Source organism: Amblyomma mixtum, chromosome 1 (assembly GCF_055824585.1).
Source record: "Amblyomma mixtum isolate Tamu chromosome 1, ASM5582458v1, whole genome shotgun sequence".
Classification (NCBI taxonomy): domain Eukaryota; kingdom Metazoa; phylum Arthropoda; class Arachnida; order Ixodida; family Ixodidae; genus Amblyomma; species Amblyomma mixtum.
Window position 1 is genome coordinate 198,976,553 of NC_143012.1, and position 20,113 is coordinate 198,996,665.

At 46.1% G+C, this 20,113-nt stretch overlaps 1 protein-coding gene across 1 annotated transcript in view; it reads right to left on the reverse strand.

Moving 5' to 3' along the window:
• LOC149370514 (MAM and LDL-receptor class A domain-containing protein 2-like) overlaps positions 1–20,113 on the reverse strand; it is a 187,835-nt gene that overhangs the window by 78,454 nt on the left and 89,268 nt on the right. Inside the window, exons 24-27 of the mRNA XM_089577899.1 lie at positions 17,334–17,469; positions 8,483–8,588; positions 2,113–2,194; positions 258–383 (exon numbers count right to left, since the gene is read on the reverse strand). Coding sequence (XP_089434025.1) covers positions 258–383; positions 2,113–2,194; positions 8,483–8,588; positions 17,334–17,469 — 450 coding nt within the window. The remainder of the gene's footprint in view (positions 1–257; positions 384–2,112; positions 2,195–8,482; positions 8,589–17,333; positions 17,470–20,113) is intronic.

Below are 20,113 nucleotides of genomic sequence, written 5' to 3' on the forward strand. Positions count from 1 at the left end.
TGCTTAATAGAGCGATGTTATAAAGGGTCTGCGTATACATCACACTACATTTCTTTCGCGAAAGGGTTTAGGGCATGCAAAAAAAAAACAGTTGTTCCCGCTGCCAGAGATGTAGGCATAAACCTATTAACACAACGAGCATAAAAACGGAAGAAGTAGTAAAGCATGTCAAATATTTCTAAAATAAAAGTTCAGCACTTTCGATTAGGGCACCCTGAGCATACCGCTAAGCGATCAGTCTAACAAGAAGCACTCACCCTCCAGGTTCTTCATCGTGTGATCCGGAATCCCAAGAAGTGCTGCACGGAACGGCTTCCAAGAGCTGAAGCTGCCCGCACCTGGTACTGCCAAGCACGGGGAGCCCTCCTCCCAACCACAGAAATCTGATCGTCAAAAGGCGGAAAATATCTCGCTTAACACTTACAAGGCATCACAAAAGCATTTATGCTACGACAGTTTAACTTCCGTGAAGACAGCAGAAAAACACATTCATTTGCTAAGGTGTGCAGAACTACATAGAGCGCAGCTCGAACTTCCGTGCTAAATTCAGTCTTATTCAACAAAATACTACTATGAACGTGGGATTGAAAAACAATGCCCCATACCGCACATCGGGGGTGTCGTTTGTCATACTCTAAAATAGTGATGACAGTAGCTCAGCACTAAGACCATTAATCTTAAGAGAACGGTACCGCTTGATATAGCTCCTGTGCGCAGAACTATAGAAACGCCTCGTAATCGCTGCGGTTCTCTGAAGCACTGAGGCGCCAAACGTGCGCAGGGGGTTCTACCGAGAGGATGCGACTGCCAAGGTGCATGTGGCGTTACCACAGGGTCTATAGATAGAAGGACTGCATAGGAAAAGAGTATCTGAAAAGAGTTCTGCTGAGGGAAACTATTGGTGTAGATCTAGAGACAAGAAGTAACCAGAATTGCTCAGGGAACAAACTCGGGTTGATTACGTCCAGTCGAAGCCAAGAACTGGGCTTGGGCAGGGCATACAATGGGAAGGCGAGATAACCGGTAGTAGTCAAGGGTAACAGATTGGATTCCAATGGAAGGCAAGCAGAGCGGGGGCTGGAAAATAGTTAGGTAACTAAATGAGATTAAGAAGTCTCCGGGGTTGAGGTGGTCGCGGGTGGCAGGGGATAGGGTTAATAACAGGGATATGGGAAATGCCTGAGACAGTTTCTAAGCTCCAGACCAGGTTAGCGCTGCATGTTTTGTTGAGGGAAGTCTGATCGCAGAAACGTGCAGCAAAGGAAGCCGTAGCGCGATTATCGCGCTTGTATTCGTGCGGCAACATTGGCTTAGAATCGATGACGACGATTTTGAATTTGAAAAGACGCGGGTTCGATCCCGGCCGCGGCGGCTAGAATTTCTTTGGAGGAGAAATTCCAGAGGCCCGCGTACTGCGCGATGTCAGTGCACGTTAAAGAACCCCAGGTGGTCGAAATTTCCGGAGCCCGTCACTGCGGCGTCTCTCATAGCCTCAGTCGCTCTGTGACGTTAAACCCCATAAACCAAACCAAACCGATTTTGCATTTTAATGGTGCAAGGGCACCTGCGTTCAAAAAGCTCCATGTTCTAAGGTATCTTTCTTTACATATTGTTGGTTCAAAGACCCATTTTCTAAGCACATAACCCTACAGAAACTGAGCATGAGGCCCGGGGTAAGCTTGTGCGCATTGTCTCAAAGGTGGGTACTCGGCGAAATTGAAGAGCGAACGTTGCACCTCGCACATGTGAGGTAGATACTCAAGCCACTCGGTCGCTGCTGCGGTTTCATTAGCAAAATGATACAATAGGCCCAGATGGTAAGGCAGCCTATCGACCTATAACATCTGAACCCAGGAACGAAGAGCGTTCGGGCAGGAGTGCCACCGATCGGTCCTGTGATCGGTCCGAAGGCGGGCGTGAAGTGCTATTTTTTACAAAAGGCTTCACGTATTTAAAGTGAACGTGCTACTAGTTCAGTGTTCTATGCGTCTGCACAAACACCTTTATCACCACAGGTCTCGAATCTTCTAGCCTATATTTTTGTTTGCATGAGGCTGCACAAGTTTCAGACGTGCATTGCGGCTGCAAAATATAAAACAAGATTTTTCTTACCTCTCGGTGGGCAGCGTCCAGACTCCAGTTGTATGTCATCCAGCGCGACCAACCCGCGTCCGAAGAACGCTTGTATCTTGATCTACAAATGGGCATTTAGAAGTATATAAGAACTTTTGGAATCTGTTCTGAGTAACAGGTGCGCATAAATATCAGTCTTTTCAATTGCTAATTTTTTCCTTCTGAGAATCCCACCATTTCGCGGTGCTATATTCTTAGCTGTAAGTGATTGTACGTGCGCTGAAACGTGCAACTGCAGTGGACTGCACCCGCCGTGGTTGCTCAGTGGTTAGGGCGCTCGGCTACTTAACCGGAGTTCCCGGGCTGGGATCCGGCTGCGGTGGCCGCGTTTCAGTGCAGGCGAAACGCTAAGGTGCCCGTGTGTTGTGCGATGACACTGCAAGCTAAAGATGCCCATATGGTCGAAGTTATTCCCGAGCCCTCCACTACGGCACGTCTTTCTTCCTTTGTTCTCTCACTCCTCCCTTTATACCTTCCCTTACGGCGTGGTTCAGGTGTCCACCGAGACTTGAGACAGATGCTGCACCATTTGCTTTCCTCAAAAAAACCGTTTCAGCTTCATGGGATTGCCCAACGGCACCACCTGCTGCACTACCACTGTCGCATAAATACAGAAGTAGCCGAGATGAAATAATAAAAAAAGGAGGAGAAAATTCAGCATCGTGTCATAAACTGGGTCATATGCCCTGGACAAGTGCTCACGATGCCATGCATATTCGTCAGAGGAGAATGCCAATTGCGATGTGAAGTACTCGCCAACACTAATTACTGCGCTATCGATCGCAGCACGTGATGACCATAAGAGGAACGAACTGTAAAAAAAAAGTTTGTTGATGCTGATATTTAGGCTTGATTCAGCGCGCGTGGCTACATTAGTAACCCGTTAGATGTCAGGATAATGGCGGAAGGGGTACCACTCATGCACATGAATATGGCGTTTAGGAGATGCTGGTGAGGACACATGAATACCGTCTGTAGTCTCATGTCGCAGTGCCAGCAATGTAAGGTCTGAGTTTCATCGCCGCAAGCAAGTATGTTAGCATGTTGATTTTCACAGAATCAGGCACGTAACATGGACGCAAGTAGAGACGAGAGCAGACACAAGCGACCTAAATGCTCCTAAGTTTTCTCTTCAACTCATGAGTGCAAGCTTCTTCCATTTCCTTCGAGAGGATTCGAAATTCTGGTACACAACGCCGCGCTTCTTATGAATGAATGCATCAATACCTCACTTATTGAACCGTCTGGGGTATTCCACCAAGACTGGAAGGAAAACTTAGCTAAGAAGGAAACTGGTAAATATTTGGGATAACTTTCTCAATCTCTAACCTTTTCGGAATTTCTAGAAACATCATATCATCTTCTAAGGAGCAATGGAAGGCTGACACGATCAGGAGTTTGGTATTTTGCGAATGTCCCGTTTCATAAGAGCGCTGTGAACCGAACTGGTGCCGCATATATCTCCATCAAGCATTTCGTGGCCGGTTTTCCTATCAAATAAAACACGTAATCCGGATTTGATAAAAGGAAAGGGGAAGCCAAAGCAAAAGGCGGTAGGCCTGACTATGCCTTGGCTCTTTGATACAGGCGGCAGCACACACCTTTAGCGCCTATGCAGGACAAACAAAGAAACTAAATAATATAACAACGGTATGACACAAACAAGCATGAATTGAGTACATCAATGACACCAAATAAAATACAATATGAATAAACAAGCATGAATTAATTACATCAATGACAACAAAATATAACAACAATATGACACAAACAAGCATGAATTGAATACAAATTTTATGCCGCAGGACGTTTTCATGGAAACAAAAACTAGTCAAAAACATATATTATAGCGAGTATCGGCCACAAAACTAAATAGGATTCTCTTCCAAATATTTTTTTATACATTTTTTAAATACCTTAGTTGATGACGAGAATTCCCGTTCTAGTGAAGTTTGGTTGATGACAAATGGTACCTGGAAAGTTAATTTCTGTTTCCCGTAGTTAGTCCGAGTGATGGGCACAAGTTTTTTTCGTGTTCTCAGGTGGTACATTTCATGCGGTATTATCATGCGGTATTATCTTTCATGCGGTATTATCTGTATCCTGGATGCGGTGAATTTGAAGGCAGTACCAGCAGGATATTGCGATCCATGAACCTAGGCAGCATGCTTTGCAAACCTGCACTTAAAAGTAGGAACGCTTTTCAACCACATGCTTTTGTTTTTCTTTTGGCCCCAAAGAGCACATACCTTCTGTACCAACTGTCACCGCTATTCCTATTGAAAGTAGCGTTGTCGCGTCCCATGCAGATGCAGCATTGAGAGCGCTACCACTATCCCGAGTGTAGTTCTCATCAGTACAACAGTGAGGAATGATGATTTGATATTACCTTCAGAGAAACTGCAAGATTAGAAAGTTGTGCAAAATAAAGAAAATAGCTTCCAACCTAAGTCGGCGCACTGAATAGCAATATGATCCAGCTTCAGCGCTAGCAGAGTACTTTTCAGTGTTATTCCAATTTGATTCTCTTTTCTCTCCGTCGTTCCCCTAAGTGCACACCTGCATTTTCCGACAGCCCACCAATCTAAGTGCTACAGATACCAGACGAATGAAAAAAAAAAACCGCAAGAAAATAATCCTAATGTTATATAGGCTTAAAATGACACTCGAAAAGCTTCGACAGGCAGCATTTACTATCGGCAAGGTCTGAGCGGATATCACAAAGCTGAGCACGATGATTCTGACGCAAGAAAAGGTTGCGGATAGACCTACCGATTGCCAGCGCTCGAAAACAAAGATTTCAGCGGAAGGGCGTAAGTAAATATCTGCAAATGTTTTGTTTTCAAGCCCCATTCATTGACAAGGTGATGTCTAAGACGTTCGAGGCAAATAATTACATTTTTTCTCAACCACTCTAGAATTTACTGATAATAGACAAGCCCAACTCGCGCGCTTTGGTAACTTTATATCTATACTGGAGCTCGCCGAGTACCTACTTCCCGTAATTATTGGCGAAGTTGCAAACGTTAAGAATAACTCCCTGTTCACTCATAACAGCACACAGTATTTCCAAGACTTCTCTTGCATTACAACACGACTTTGCCTCGGGCCTCCCCCTGAAACTGCAGGAACCGCCATGAAGCCCAGTGAAATGATGTCTTAGTTTCACTCATGACCTCCCACCAAAGAAAAGTTTGTGGTTGTTCAGAACACCATCGCTTTTTGCGATCACGACCTTTAGCTTTCGGACGAAGCTGGAAATATTTTGCGGCGGATATTTTCCTGTCCCAGTCTACTCCGTTTTTTAATAGCGGAATGCATTTCTGGCATCCGCGTCGCAGTTTCCGCGTTGAGGTCCGGATTGTATGCCTCGCCCATCGGTTTGTTGGTACAAGGATGCTGTGCCATCGGTTGTGTGCCAAATTATGGCGCCAAGCGCCCCCTAAATTGTCGACAGAATGCAGCCCCATGACCTACATGAAATTCAAATAAGTGCAATCTATATTCCAGTTTGTTTTCTTCTAGCTTGCTCCACAGGGTTGCTATCCTGTATGTAAGCTAGATATGAGTTCAATAAAAACGTTTTAATACCTTCTAACCCTTCACATTTGTATTCTATTGATTGATAATTCTAGGCAACGCTGCGGACACAGCGAAGTTTAACTCCATAGAAAGCCACTTAGGGGATGTTCTGCAGCAGCAAAGAAGCAAAGCGCAGAGTCGACCAAGCAGTTGGACAACCAACGTACAAAACGACATGGCTAATAAGCTTCGGATCATGAATATTTTACTGGGGCATTCGCAGAGACCAGTGAGGGTCCCGAGTTGATAATGTGCGTTGCATACTTCAGTTATCATTCGTTTTTGCTTTTCAAATTGGAGGTTGATTGGTAGTAAAAAAATCTCTGCCTCTCCCGTAACCGAGAGTAGAGTAAGCACGAAATGCTACGGGCATAAAATGAAGCGCACGCGGAAACGACCAGACGCAGGCCTGACAAGAATGCATATGCGGCGCGTTGGAAAATGTCTAAGGTGCGTAGAGTAGTAGTAGTAAAAACATTTATTTTTTTTTTTTCAAAAGGAAGAGTTAGGGAGTAGGGGGATGGGGATAGATAGATGTGGAGCTACAGTGGTCGGTCTTCCCTAGTCCAGGATACCGTTGGCCTCCGCCGCTGCCTTGGCCCTCGTCACCAGCATAAGCTGAGTGCTCGGGTCGGAGTCAGCCAGGAGGGCCTTCCACTGCTCTAGGTGCGTAGAGGCGAAAGCGTTTTCCGCACCATTTTGCCTGACGTCACCACTGGATTACGTCACACATAATTTATGACGAAATAATGAAAATTACTAATCGGTGACTAATTACTGATTAATGACTAAATACTAGTTAACTGCTAATTAATGACACTTAAGCTTTGCCTTTAGGAGTGGAACGCGACAGCGTGTTGTAGCGCTGCCAGGCAGTCCAAGGAACGCCACCACGGGTTCGGCGCGATGCCTTGCCCTTTGAACGCGACGCTTTTTGAGGAACGGACCCTCCCCCGCGGGACCTAGAGAACCTCAAGACCTGGGAGGACTGGGAGACCCTGCTGCGCTCGGAGGACCCGGCCGTGCAGACCATCGCCACCGGCCGTGCTGCCAGTGTTGTGGACCTTCGGAACATAAACACTTGAGTGCAGTGGGGTCGTGCGGGGACCCTGGGGCGTGCCCCGAATTCCTCTGTAAATAAAGTTTTCTCTCTCTCTTGAGGAACGGAAATTGCGCTGTAATTCTCTGTCATCTCGGTCGACACCCGAACCGCACCGTACAGGAAGGAAGGAACGCCACCACCCGTTCGGCGGGATGCCTTGCCCTTTGAACGCATGGCTTTTTGAGGAAGGGAAATGGCGCAGTAATTCTCTGTCATCTTGGTGGACACCCGAACCGCGCCGTACATGAAGGGAGGAACGCTACCACCCGCTCAGCGCGATGCCTTGCCCTTTGAACGCAACGCTTTTTGATGAAAGGAAATGGCGCAGTAATTTTCTGTCATCTCGGTGGACACCCGAACCTCACCGTACACGAAGGGAGGAACGCCACCAACCGTTCGGTACGAAGCTACCGGCGCTTGTATGCCGGCCCTTTAGGAGGGCTTAAATAGTCTCGTTAAATGTCGTTAAATCTCGTACGGTGCCCGGATGTTCTCGTTTCAATGCCCGGATGTTGGCTTTTGGTCTCGGCGTGACGTCACCACACTGCCGACAACGGGAGCTGAAAGCATTTTATGCTTAAAAAAAAGAGGGAGAGAGGATAAACACGATAGCTGAACAGGCTAGTGGTGTTGGTGGTACATTTTAATGGCTACAGCGTGAAAGACATGTACGAAAGCTCAGCTGACTCAGGACAAGCGCTTGAACAAACGGTGATTACGTTGCTTACGAATTAAGCGTCTTTTTATTTTAAATGGGGACAGCACGAAACACGTGGGCGAAAAGGACGATAAAAATTCAAATGCAGTGCCCAAATGCAAAATCCTTGAGCAACAAAATCACCACTTGGTATTTTCTTCTAATGGTGGATAAAATGGCGCCAGATGAAAACAACGTCTATAACATACGCAGAGTTTTAAAACAGCTCAAGGATTTCCACGTGATGAGGGGAAGTGAAGAAACATGGCGCAACGCTCTTGAAAAACAGAGAGAAAAACACGTGCCAAGTGCCACCGAACTGCATCTCTGCACCGAAAATCTTCAGCTGAGCGAAGACCTGGGACCGTAATCTATAAGGTGTTCATTTTCCGTTGTCCTTTTTGCGTCTATTATGTCCCGTGTCCGTGACCGCTTAGAAATAAGCACGGCTTTCAAGCATCTGTGGCAATTGACCCGGCTATGGGTGGTTGGCAACCGGTTCTCACCATTGGCTGCATATCGAGGCCAGTGGCAGCCAGTTGTAAGGTCCGGTCACCTGCTGTTGATAGAGGCTCAACATTGGTTGCATATTGTATCCGATTTCGACCAATGGTAAGGGTCCGTCGCCAACCACCCAATTGCCCGCTAATCCCACACGCTTGAAAGCAGCGGGTATATCTGAGGGACCGCTGACAGCGGACCCAATGGACGTAGAATTGACAACAGAAAATTGGGGCTCATAGAATACGGCTCCTGCTGTTGTTTTCTGTCTTTGGCAACTCTACCAGAACCAGCGAACAACGTTTCTTGCTGGCTGTCAACATTAATTTGAGGCAGTTGCCCATGACTATAAAGTGGGAGAAAAATAAATGGGCCAATAAGTTCTATTACACGGCCAACGGTGACATTTTTTTTTTATGTGTCGCGGGAAAAGATCCAACAACGAACCATTTTCGTCTAACACGCACCTTGAAATTTTCTGTACTCCTGAAGTCGACCAACACGTGTTCCCAACGGTGGCTGGAGCGAGCATTGGTGTGGAATATGGCTTGTCCATCTGCGAACACGGCGAAGCTGCGGCACACATGTCGTTAGTTAGGCATAAACCAATATGCTGAAGACAATAGTCACACACTGTGAACATCTTCTAATTTCTTTTCGTTTGTTATGACTTCGCCTGCTGTCCTTTACACGTTAAACTGCATCATCATCATCAGCCTGACTATGCCCACTGCACTGCAAAGGCTTCTCCCAGGTTTCTCCAATTAACCCTGTCCTTTGCCAGCTGCGGCCACCGTATTCCCGCAAACTTCTTAATCTCATTCGCCCACCTAACTTTCTGCCGCCCCCTGCTACGTTTGCCTTCTCTTGGAATCCACTCCCTTACCCTTAAGTACTAGCGGTTGTCTTGCCTTCGCATTACATGTCTTGCCTATGCCCATTGCTCCCTCTTGATATCGACTACTATGTCATTAACGCGGGTTTGCTCCCTCACCCACTCCGCTTGCTTTCGGTCTCATAACGTTACACCAATAATTTTTCTTTCAATAGCTCACTGCGTTGTCCTTAACTTAAGCTGAACCCTCGTTGTTAGCCTCCACTTTTCTGCCCCATAGGTGAGTACCGGTAAGATACTGCAAGAGGAGTGGAAATAGCCCTGCTTTTTCAGCTGTGGAGTAGGGAGCACATTGGTAAATACGAAATTCATTCGTCCTGGCAGTATAATACAACGGCTGTGAGCGCTGTGACAAAAAAATGCACTGGGCTTATTTCTCCTTGAGTGCTCTTGGCGTTTCACGAAGCCGTTTTTTACTCCCTGTGTTTTCATTTTAGGGTGTTTCACCTAAGACAATAATTAAAAAAAAAGGTTTCTTCAGTTTTAAGACCGCTTTTTTCGGCAAGCGTTTTCAGTGGTGTAGAGCACCTCATCACCACTGACACGAGCGAAATTAGCAGTCTCGTTCAACAGCTAACTGCTTAATACTACTCTAAGGGCCCTTATTTATTTTTATTTTATTCAGATGCTTATAGCCTGCCTTAAATCCAGCGGCCACACGCGGGTAAAAGCTAGACCACCCGACCAGAAGGGGTGTCAGCCGCGCCTATAAGAGCGCGTGTCTTCAGCCAGGCGGGTGTCACGTGCTCTTCCCGCAGTGTGCGACTGGCAGAGAAGAGCGAGCAGAAAGCAAGTGACAGGTGCGTCGATGCGTGATGCGCGCTCGTAGGCGTGACGAGCGCTCTTTCTGGTCACGTGGCTTCGGTTTCCACCATGTGCGGGCCCAAAACTGGTTGCCCTGCGGCAGCGACGGGAATGACGATTTTTCTTAAACAAATTCTCAATTATCTCGCCGCACCAGTATGGCTTCCTGAAAGGCAAACCCACAGAATTCGCACTATTAATAGAAAAAGAATTCATTATTGACGCTTTTGAACGCAAGGAACTTGTACTAGGACTGTATATTGATTTCACGAAAGCATTTGACTGCGTACATCATGTAACCTTATTGTCTAAGCTGCAGCATTACGGAATACGCGGGAGTGCAAATCTTCTCCTTTCCTCATACCTTCAAAACAGGTCCCAGTATGTCAGCCATAACAATCACAATTCTGACATAAGAACCATCACTTCCGGCGTACCGCAAGGGAGTATTCTTGGACCTCTGCTATTTGTTGCTTATATTAACGACATTTTTTCTCTTCTAAACACAGCTACATGGGTTGGGTACGCGGATGATACTGCTATGTTTTTCAGAGGGGCAAATACTGATGATATAGTCTCCTCGGCAAATCACGCGTTATCATTATTTATTTATTTATTTTTATTTATACAATACTGCAGGCCGTTAAGGCCCGAGCAGGAGTGGGATAAACATACAGAGAACTCCGACGACCAGCAGAAGACGACGCCAACAGCAGAATGCAGTAGAAGCGATACGGAGCATGAAAATAAAACAAGTCGCAACAAAAAACAAACAATAGTTAACGGTCAAGTACTTGTTCAATGGCGGAAAGCACATTTTCGGGTACAAACACATGAGGGGGTAGGTTGTTCCATTCTGCTATAGTTCCAGGAAAGAAAGAATATTTAAAGTTATTGGTGCGGGCAAACAAAGGAGATAATTTATGCGGATGGCAATGCCTTGTTACTCTAGTTGTTGAAGGTTTCACATACAATGAAGGGTCAAGATGGAACTGAGAATGGTAGAGTTTAAAGAGGAATTTAATTCTTGCTAGCTTTCTCCAGTACTCTAAGGGTTTGATCTTGTTGATTCTCATTAATTCAGATGGGGAGTCATTAGATAGAGTCTGGTCGCAAAGAAATTACCTGCGGTTGAATACCAAAAAAACTCAAGCTATTCTTTTCCGTACTAAGAACACGAAGGTAAACATCAAGAGCAAAATTCTTTTAGACTGCGAAGAGGTATGCATTGTTAATGAAATTAAGACTCTTGGCGTAACATTATCGGAAACTCTAACTTGGAACAAGCATGTTGATGCGCTTTGCAACAAACTTAATAAGGTTTGCGGGATACTAAATAGACACCGCGACTTCTTGCCAACAGCAGTTAAACGCTTAATTTATAACGCACTATTTTTGTCGACACTTAACTACTGCCATTTAGTCTAGTCAACTAGATCGAAAGCAAACATACAGAAAATTAAAATCTGCCAGAAACGTACCCTGCGTGCTATTGCTAATATCCCTTGTCATGCACACACTTCCGATTACTTCTTGCGCTATAAGCTTCTTCCCACGGAATGCATTTACCCTTACCGTCTAGCGTGTACATATCGCTCATCCGTATCGGCGTGCAATCACAGCATCCTGACTTTGTTAAACCTTCGCCCCCGCACTTACATTTACAATACATGCCATAATGACGCATGGGTGGTGCCTCACTGTCGTACAGAGTGCGGTCGCCAGTCCATTTCGTATCATGCTGCTATTCTTCTTAATAGCCTTGCGCTCATCGGTGCCTACCCGGAAAAATTGTCACTACAAGCGCTACATGCATATTTCCTTGCAGACAACATCACATGATTCTCTTGTATGATTGCGTTTTGTGTTTTTCTTGGTGCCTTTTATTTTTTATTGGTGCTTTGTTTTGCTGTAAAATGTTTTCTAATTTCTGCTACCACTAAAGGTAACGTTTTTCACAGAATTTTAAAAAAACTTAAAGTTACTAAACTGAACGTGTTTCAATCCGAGTGTGTTTGAAATTTTTATGCTTAAAACCTGATGCGTTCTCGAATGTTGGTTTGTTAATGGGGTTTAAAGTCCCAAAGCGACTAAGGCTATGAGAGACGCCGTAGTAGAGGGATCCGGAAATTTCGACCACCTGGGGTTCTTTAACGTGCACTGACATCACACAGTACCTGGGACTCCAATTTCTCCTCCAAAGAAATTCAGCCGCCGCGGCCGGGATCGAACCCGCATCTTTCGGGCCAGCAGCCGAGCACCATAGCCACTGAGCCACCGCGGCGGCTGTTGTCAAATGTGTGTTTCGAATGTATTTAAAACTGCATGTGCTTTCATTTGGAGTGTTTTTGTTCTGTAGGGTGCAGATTTTAGGTGTGTCAGATGAAGTGTGAAATTGAATCCTGTAAAATCTGTACGAGCACTACTGTAAAACTGTACATAGAGGGGGCCGGGCTTTGTCAAGCCGCAGTTATGCGGTTTTTACCGGTCACCCCCTTTTCTCGTTGAGAGAAAAAATAAAGACGATTTGATTTGATTTGATTTGAAACTGAATTCATATGGATATTGCTTGCAGTAGGCTACAAGGCTCTCCTTAATTAAGGAGCCTAACTGTCAGAGTTTCAGAAATTCATAGGAACAGCTAAATAATTACGTATTGGCAATGCGATAACGTTAGAAGCTGTTGATGCATTCACCAAAAATGACATCACTTCTGGTCTGATGACGGCACTTCCCTACAGCTATTGGGGATTATGCAGTTTCTTTATGTTTTTTTTCACGCAACCTGGCCAACCTTGTGTGGTCTGTGACGTTAATCCCTATCAAAAAACAGCCAATATTATGGACATTATATATTTTTTAGGCTTCTACTGCTACCGCATTAAAAATGTACTCATCAGTATACTTAAACAGATTGCTGCTAGCACAACTTCTCTGCATTCTGATGCACTTCGCCGCCAACAATGCTATGTCGAGAAAAGAGGTCTTCTTGCTCTAAAATCCCCTTTTACAAATTTGCTGATAGTCTTAAGTGAAACATCTCTTTAGAAGGCAGCTGGTGCTCCAGCATATAATAGTACAGCTCACGGAGCGCACACCTGAATAGTGCCTGATCTTAATAAGCAGTCATGTATCGACACAAGATAAGTCTTTAATGCGCCTGGTAATATTCGAAGACAACTGTGAATTGATATTATTTAGCAAGGCTTGTTCATACAGGCCCTACTTACGCCTTGTGATGAATGTTTTTCGGTAAGAATGGACGTAAGGCCCAAATCAGTGATACGCGTGCTGCTCAATAAAGATAGCCTAGGATAGCGAAGTCTAAAGCTGCAGGGATCCACGAGCCAGGATTTCGCGCACAAAAAAGAAGAAAGACCGAAACAGGTGAACTTTCAGGAAGAAGAAAGCCTGCCCAAATCTGTTGGTTTTCAGTTGTGCACTTCAATTGATATCAACCATTATGTAATGAGTCAGCACGGTTGATTTACGGGATAAGTTATTTAGGCAGAGCACTTTTACTGCTGCATCGAAGGCAGGTCGATTTGTCTCGTCGAAATAGCACAGATTTTAGGGAAACACGGTGTGAAGGCGGAATGTATTGTGCGTCGATTTAGAGATTTTGTCTCTGTTAGTATACGACGCGCGAGCTTGCCATTAATATCGGATTGGTGAATGGTCTCCAGGTTTATGTTTGAGCTTTTGGGACCGTTCGAATAGCTCACCAAGTTCTTCCGTCATTTCAGTAGTTGTGAATTTATGCTTGGCCGCACACACATATCTAACTGCTAAACTTAGCCGCACCATTCACCGCCATTTCGTGTTTTAATTGCACATTTCAAGCGTATGCTACAGTACCCCCCGAAAAGAGTATACGAGAAAGTGGTCAAGACTAGACTGAGCATTTACATGGAGGACAACGGTCTGTTTCCGGATACCATGTTCGGGTTCAGAACGGGGCTCTCCACGCAAGACGTGATGCTCCAGTTAAGAGACACGGTACTAAAACAAATATCGGGCACTCGAGAAGGCGTAATCTTGGCCGTAGACCTCAAGGGGGCCTTCGACAACATCGGCCACAATGCCATTCTCACAGAACTCTCGGCAACAAACTGTGGGAAGAGGATCTTCGCATACGTAAAGGCCTTCCTGTCTAACAGAACAGCAACGATCGGCATCAACAACATTAGGTCAGAAAAGAAGACGACGCCAAACAGAGGGACGCCACAAGGATCCATCATCTCACCTTTGCTCTTTAACATAGCAATGATTGGATTAACTAGGATACTGAAAAACATCAAAGATGTAGAACATTCAATTTATGCGGACGACATCACAGTGTGGACGACAAAAGGATCGACGGGAAACAAGCAAGAAATATTGCAAACAGCGGCGGATGAGATCGGTCAATTTGCTTTATTTAGCGGGATGCAGTGCTCACCAGAAAAATCAGAATTTATTAGACTTCACAAAAATAAAGAGGACAGGGGAACGATAGAATTAGAGATAGATGGACAACCCGTAAGGAGGACAAATAAGCTTCGCATCTTGGGAATGTGGCTGCAGGAGAAAGGCAAACGGGACCATACCATCCAGCTCTTGGAACACTCCACGAAACAGATATGCAGGATGTTAAGCCGGATTACGAACAAGAAAAAAGGGGTGAAGGAGCGAGATGCGTTACGGATCACTTCTGCGCTCATCATACCGAGGATGACGTACGCTCTTCCGTACCTACAACGTAACAAAGGGGAAAAGAACAAAATGGAAACATGCATCAGAAGGGCGTATAAGCAAGCTTTAGGCGTCATGACCTGCGCCTCGACAGAGAAGCTGATGAACATGGGGGTGTACGGCACCTATGAGGAGCACAGCGAAACCATGCTCAGATTTCAAATGGAAAGACTTAAAAGAACAGCCGCTGGCCGCGCACTACTGGTCAAGCTAGGATACCCGGCAGAAGACGAGGGCGAAGACAAGACAGACATTAACAGCCAAATTAGGAGCACTTTCTTGGTTAAACCAGTGCCCAGAAACATGGACCCCAAGAACCACGAAGGAAGACGGGCGGCGAGATCATTGGAGTTGAACAGGTTCCTAAAGAAGGAACAGATGGTTCTGTATGTTGACGCGTCCAAGTACAGAACGAAGGAAAACGCTAGGGCGGTAGCAGTAGTGAACGCCAATGGGAATATAGTTACTGGTGCATCAGTGTGCACAAGGACAACACAAGCAGCGGAAGAGATCGCCATAGCTCTAGCCCTGACTGAAGCCAATCGGCAGGGACTGAGTTACTGGATAGCGACGGATTCTCAGGCTGCAGCAAGGGCATACAGAGATGGAAGGATCGGCCGAAAAGCCGCGAGTATCCTCTTCGAACAAAAACAACAGAGACATGGATCAAACAACACAAGCATTCAACACACCATCATTTGGGTCCCTGACACTGGGGTTGAGGGAAATCTCATGGCAGACACCGCTGTCCGAGGGTTCACGAACCGGAGGGCGGGTTTGCCGGTCGAACCCTTCAGCACGCCAGAATCTTACGGGGAGGCAATGAAGGCGTTGTTGGGAGCGCGCAAGAAGTACTCGGCTCCGGCGGATATCCTCGACAGAGAGCAGGCCACCACGCTCAGACGACTACAAACAGACACCTACCCAAGCAGAGCCATGTATCACAAAATGTGGCCGAACAGATACGCGAAAGAGTGCGTGTGGTGTGGGGGCTACGCCACAACGTACCACGCCACCTGGGGCTGCGGAAAAAGCCCTTTACTACCAAAGGTAAATAGCCCTAGTCTAGAGCAGTGGGAGGCCCTCCTGGCTGACTCCGACCCGAGCACTCAGCTTATGCTGGTGACGAGGGCCAAGGCAGCGGCGGAGGCCAACGGGATCCTGGACTAGGGAAGACCGACCACTGAAGCTCCACATCTATCTATCCCCATCCCCCTACTCCCTAACTCTTCGTTTTGAAAAAAAAAATAAATGTTTTCATTACTACTACTACAAGCAACTTTCTCCGCAGTCGACAGACTCTCTATGAAGGCACAAATATTGACAGACCCTGTTGCTCTGTAAATATTTGCTATGTCCCGCATGTATAGCAATGACAGCGGCTTGTTTTAAGTGCACCATACTAGGTCAAGGTTCAAGCTGCCCTAGCTTAATCCAGACACCGGAAACTGAACTATCTCAGTAAACTAAAAATCCTTAATTAGGACCTTTATGTAGAAATTTCGTTTCTTAAACGAAGAGTTTTGTTGTAAATATGTTTTCCAGAAGAGGTGTTGTAACATCAGGGGCCGTTTCCTATAATAAAATCCATTTTAAAATGGCCACTTCGCGTCCGTCTGGTCCTCTTTCATTCGTCACTCAAATATACCCGCGGCTTTGAAGAGTGCGTGGAAAGAAACCCGACCATTCGGTGCTTGGTGACCGCACGTCACATTAGCTGGCATTGACTGCGACATGCAGCCACTAATGAGGTGAATCGCAGCGCTCTATGAACAGCAGGTGACCGGACCTGCCCGCTGGCTGCCATTAGACACCTTTAGCATACCATGTACCGTGTTACCGCTACCGTTACCGGAGTACCAGGAGCCCGTCCACCGGCGGTGAGTAACTACTGATTGGTTCCGATGCTGCGGGCGCGAGCACAGCTGCCGGGTACGTGGCGCCATCTGGCGCCGTCAAGGCAATTTGCGCATGCGCATTGGTTGCGCGCAGGCTCCCAGTACTCTGGTACCGGGAACGGTAACACGGTACACGGTATGCTAAAGGTGTCGAATGTCTGCGATATGCAGCGAAAGGTGAGGCCAGGTCGCCTTCCACTCAATGTGCGGGTCGCTTTCCACGGACGATTGAAAGCTGCGGGTATGCATCTTGCAAAATTTTAGCGCGAAAAACATGGACAGAAAGAGTAGCCGACACGAGCGCTGACTAACAACTAGAAGTTTATTCGAAAACACGTAGAAATATAAAGGATGAAGGAGCGATAATATCGTTGGTCAAAAACCAAAAGAAGAAAACTAAACACAACAATCACCGCCAGCCCCTGCTATCAAGGCGCAAAGCACTTGTCCAGATATGCTACCTCTTTCTCCCGTATAGCGATAAACGGTTTGGCCACGCACGTGTTTTGAGCCTTGGCGATACTGTATGCCTCATAAATTTCCCTGCACAACACGTTTTCATGCTTGTATACAATCGTAGTGTTGTCAAGGTCCGGCGAGCACATGGAGCAACGAATTAACGCTCCTTCATCATTTATATTTCTACGTGTTTTCGAATAAACTTCCAGTTTTTAGTCAGCGCTCGTGTCGTCTACTCTTTCTGTCCGTGTTTTTCGCGCTAAAATTTTCCAAGATGTATGTCAACCAACTCGGCCAATATGCAGTACTGCGGGTATATCTGAGTGACCAATAATAAAGGTCCAGACGCACGCGAAATGGCCATTTTGAAATGGATAACCTATGGAATACGGCGCGAGATATTCATTTCACGTGGTGCAGCTACAGTGTGTGTCCACACGTATCCTTCATCAGTGTAACAAACTGTTTTGGCCTTCGTGATTTCTCTTTCTTTTCACTTCTCTCACCTTAGCTTTTCTTGGTACTCACTTGTTATGCCTTGCGTGGACCGTGAACAGCCAGAGGCTCAGGCAGGCGCCATCGGTTGTGTTGACGTTCAGTACGGGACTTTCAATGATGGCTGGCGCGAGATTGTTTCCGTTGTTGGAGGCGTAAAGAAAACGCCCTAAAATAGAACCGGAAGTATGAATCTTGGCATAACCGTGTAACAATGTACACGAAAAAATCGACGCAAACCAGCCTCTCAACGTATGTCCTTTAACAGTAGCATCAAGTTAGTTCATAGTGGCAGCCAACTTGAATAAGCAGATTAGCAGTCCTTTGGGGACTTTCCCATCACCAACTTTTAAAAAAAGCTAAAAGAACAGCGAAAAGAATCGCAAATTAAAATTCCCAGCGTCGCTGACACCTATTGTTTTGTTGTCCATTTACTCCCTTGTAACAGCGCTCAGCACTGAAAAGGGGCGTTCGCCTTCCCATTGACACATGAAGCGCTATAGCTCTAAACTGCATAAAAACGCTCAAAAGAGCGGAGAAACGGCCACCGAAACTAGCACACGCAAACACAAAAGATGCACCAGCTAGATATCAACACATAGTCTCACTGACAGTCTAAATCAAAACTTCGCATTTCGCGGCCCTCATATGTCTTTCAAAGTAGAGGTTGGCACATTGCTGAGCTATGAGCTGAATGCAATCTCATCAGCGCCTGCCACCCAATTTTAGATGCTGTTGTTAACCTCCTAACTGTAAGCATGAACCCTTCAGGCGCTCCGTGCAAGCTTGTGGACGCTTTTTTACCGTATCAAGTCCTGGTACAAAAGGCGCAATGTCCGAAATGTGTCGGTAGCAAAATGTGCTGGCATGTGAAACATACTGTATTGAAGCACATGATGTCACGCGTACCAGATAAATGCAAACACTATTTACTTATTTCATGCAGCAGCAATGAGTGAATATAACTGACACCGTGCGAGCAGAGTTGGAGCACAATGAGCATACAACAGGACTCGACCAAAATTGCACAAGAAATCACCTCTGAAGGTGCGAAATTTTTATTTGTAATCTGAGCCCACTGTTCCCGAAAATTTTAACAAAAGGAAGTATTGCCCTCTTGGAGCGGGATCAGCGCTGAAGAAATAGGTGAAATGATTGCTTCAAATATCTACGTGTCGTAGTGGCTCCGTACTCTAGCATTCGGACACTGTGAAAAAAAATCGCGAGCTTTTTCGATAGCCTGCCGGCAGCATTTTGTTGCAGACTAGATTAAAACAAGTTTGGAAACAACTATTCCAGTGCCCGTTATGGGGCTACAAGGGAAATATTATTCTAGACCTCATTGCCGGTTCGCCGCACAGCGTTCACTGTTGCGTCAGTTCAGTAAATATCCGTCTCGATTTCTAATCTCAGGAAAATTCTATCTCAGTTACCGCCAGTGTTCAATATCTGATAGGTGGGCTCACGAGACAACCTACGCCCGTGCGTAATGACACGCTACTGAAGAAACGTTGCCGAGAGGTAGATTTTTTGGAATCCGTGGTGGGCCCTAGAACGTATCCAATTTCTCGCGCCATTTCTTGTAAGCGCAGATTTTTATATATTAAAGGTGCACTAAAGAGCGTTCTGGCACTTATTTTCCAATTATATTTTGTTTTAGTTTCCATGCATAAATAGTTCCAGTTTCAGAGGACGCAGCCGCAATTAAGTCCACGGGAGCAAAAACACACTTGCGCTTTTTGCTTTCGCTAGACTCGACCCCACGCCTTGCTTCTGACAAGTGAAAACCGTGAAGACAGCTAAAGTAATTTCCATTGCTCTTTTTTTCGAAACGACGTGAGTACTAGTTCGATAAAGCCGTACATATTTGTGTTTCATAAAATATATAGCCGAAAAAAACATGCCCGAAGCAATCGGACTATGTTTCCTACTCATCTGCTGCCGCGGGGCGATGCACCCCGCCTCCTGCTTCGGCGAAAGCGCACGTCTTGCTCCTTTCCTTGCGGTGTGCCGGTAACCACAGTTCCCTTTTCCCGGACCTCACGTGTCTGCCCCGCGCTCCAGTTTCGCAATCCCGTGACATCCATGGATGTGTACTTTTCGTGTGATCTTCGAGAGCAACCAGCACACATTTTAAGATCACGCCGTGTATTATTAGGTATTACTCCACCGATGGCAGAGCGGCAAGCCACCACGCCACTGGCTGAAAAGCACTCCACGCTTTGGTGGACTTCTCCCTACTGTCTACGCTCAATAAAAAAAAAAAATCGGGATTCGGAAGGTTTAATTGGATCGTATAGAGAAATCGGTCCCACTGAAAAATAATTCGAAATTTAAGACTGCTAAGAGCGTGTTAATCTAGTTCCCGCAATAAAAAGGCGAGCTCACAATTCTCTATAGTATGCAGCGATTTTCGGCTGAACTCGCAGATCAGCCGACGTCGCCAGACATACGACCCTAGTAACTTCTAAAACACCAAAGCCTTCTCACTGACGTTTCTCGGGTACTTCCAAGGGATGAAAAATATATATAGAGATGAAATATAGAAGTCATCTCTAGTGGACTCAGCCACCGCCAGCAAGAGTGGTGTGAGTTTATTTGTGCAACTGGAACCTCTTTTTTGAAGCGAAAAGCTTCACTAGGCTAGTCAACACCGCGCTTCGCGTGAGCCGAAGGCCAGATTTGCCACTTCTGCGCATGCGCGAAACCGAGCGACATCACGCACGGCGCAGGTGGCCGCCGCCACCGCCGCTGACTCCGTCGCCTGACATTTCGCCGCCGCCGCGCGCTACTGCGCATGTGCGCCGTCGCTT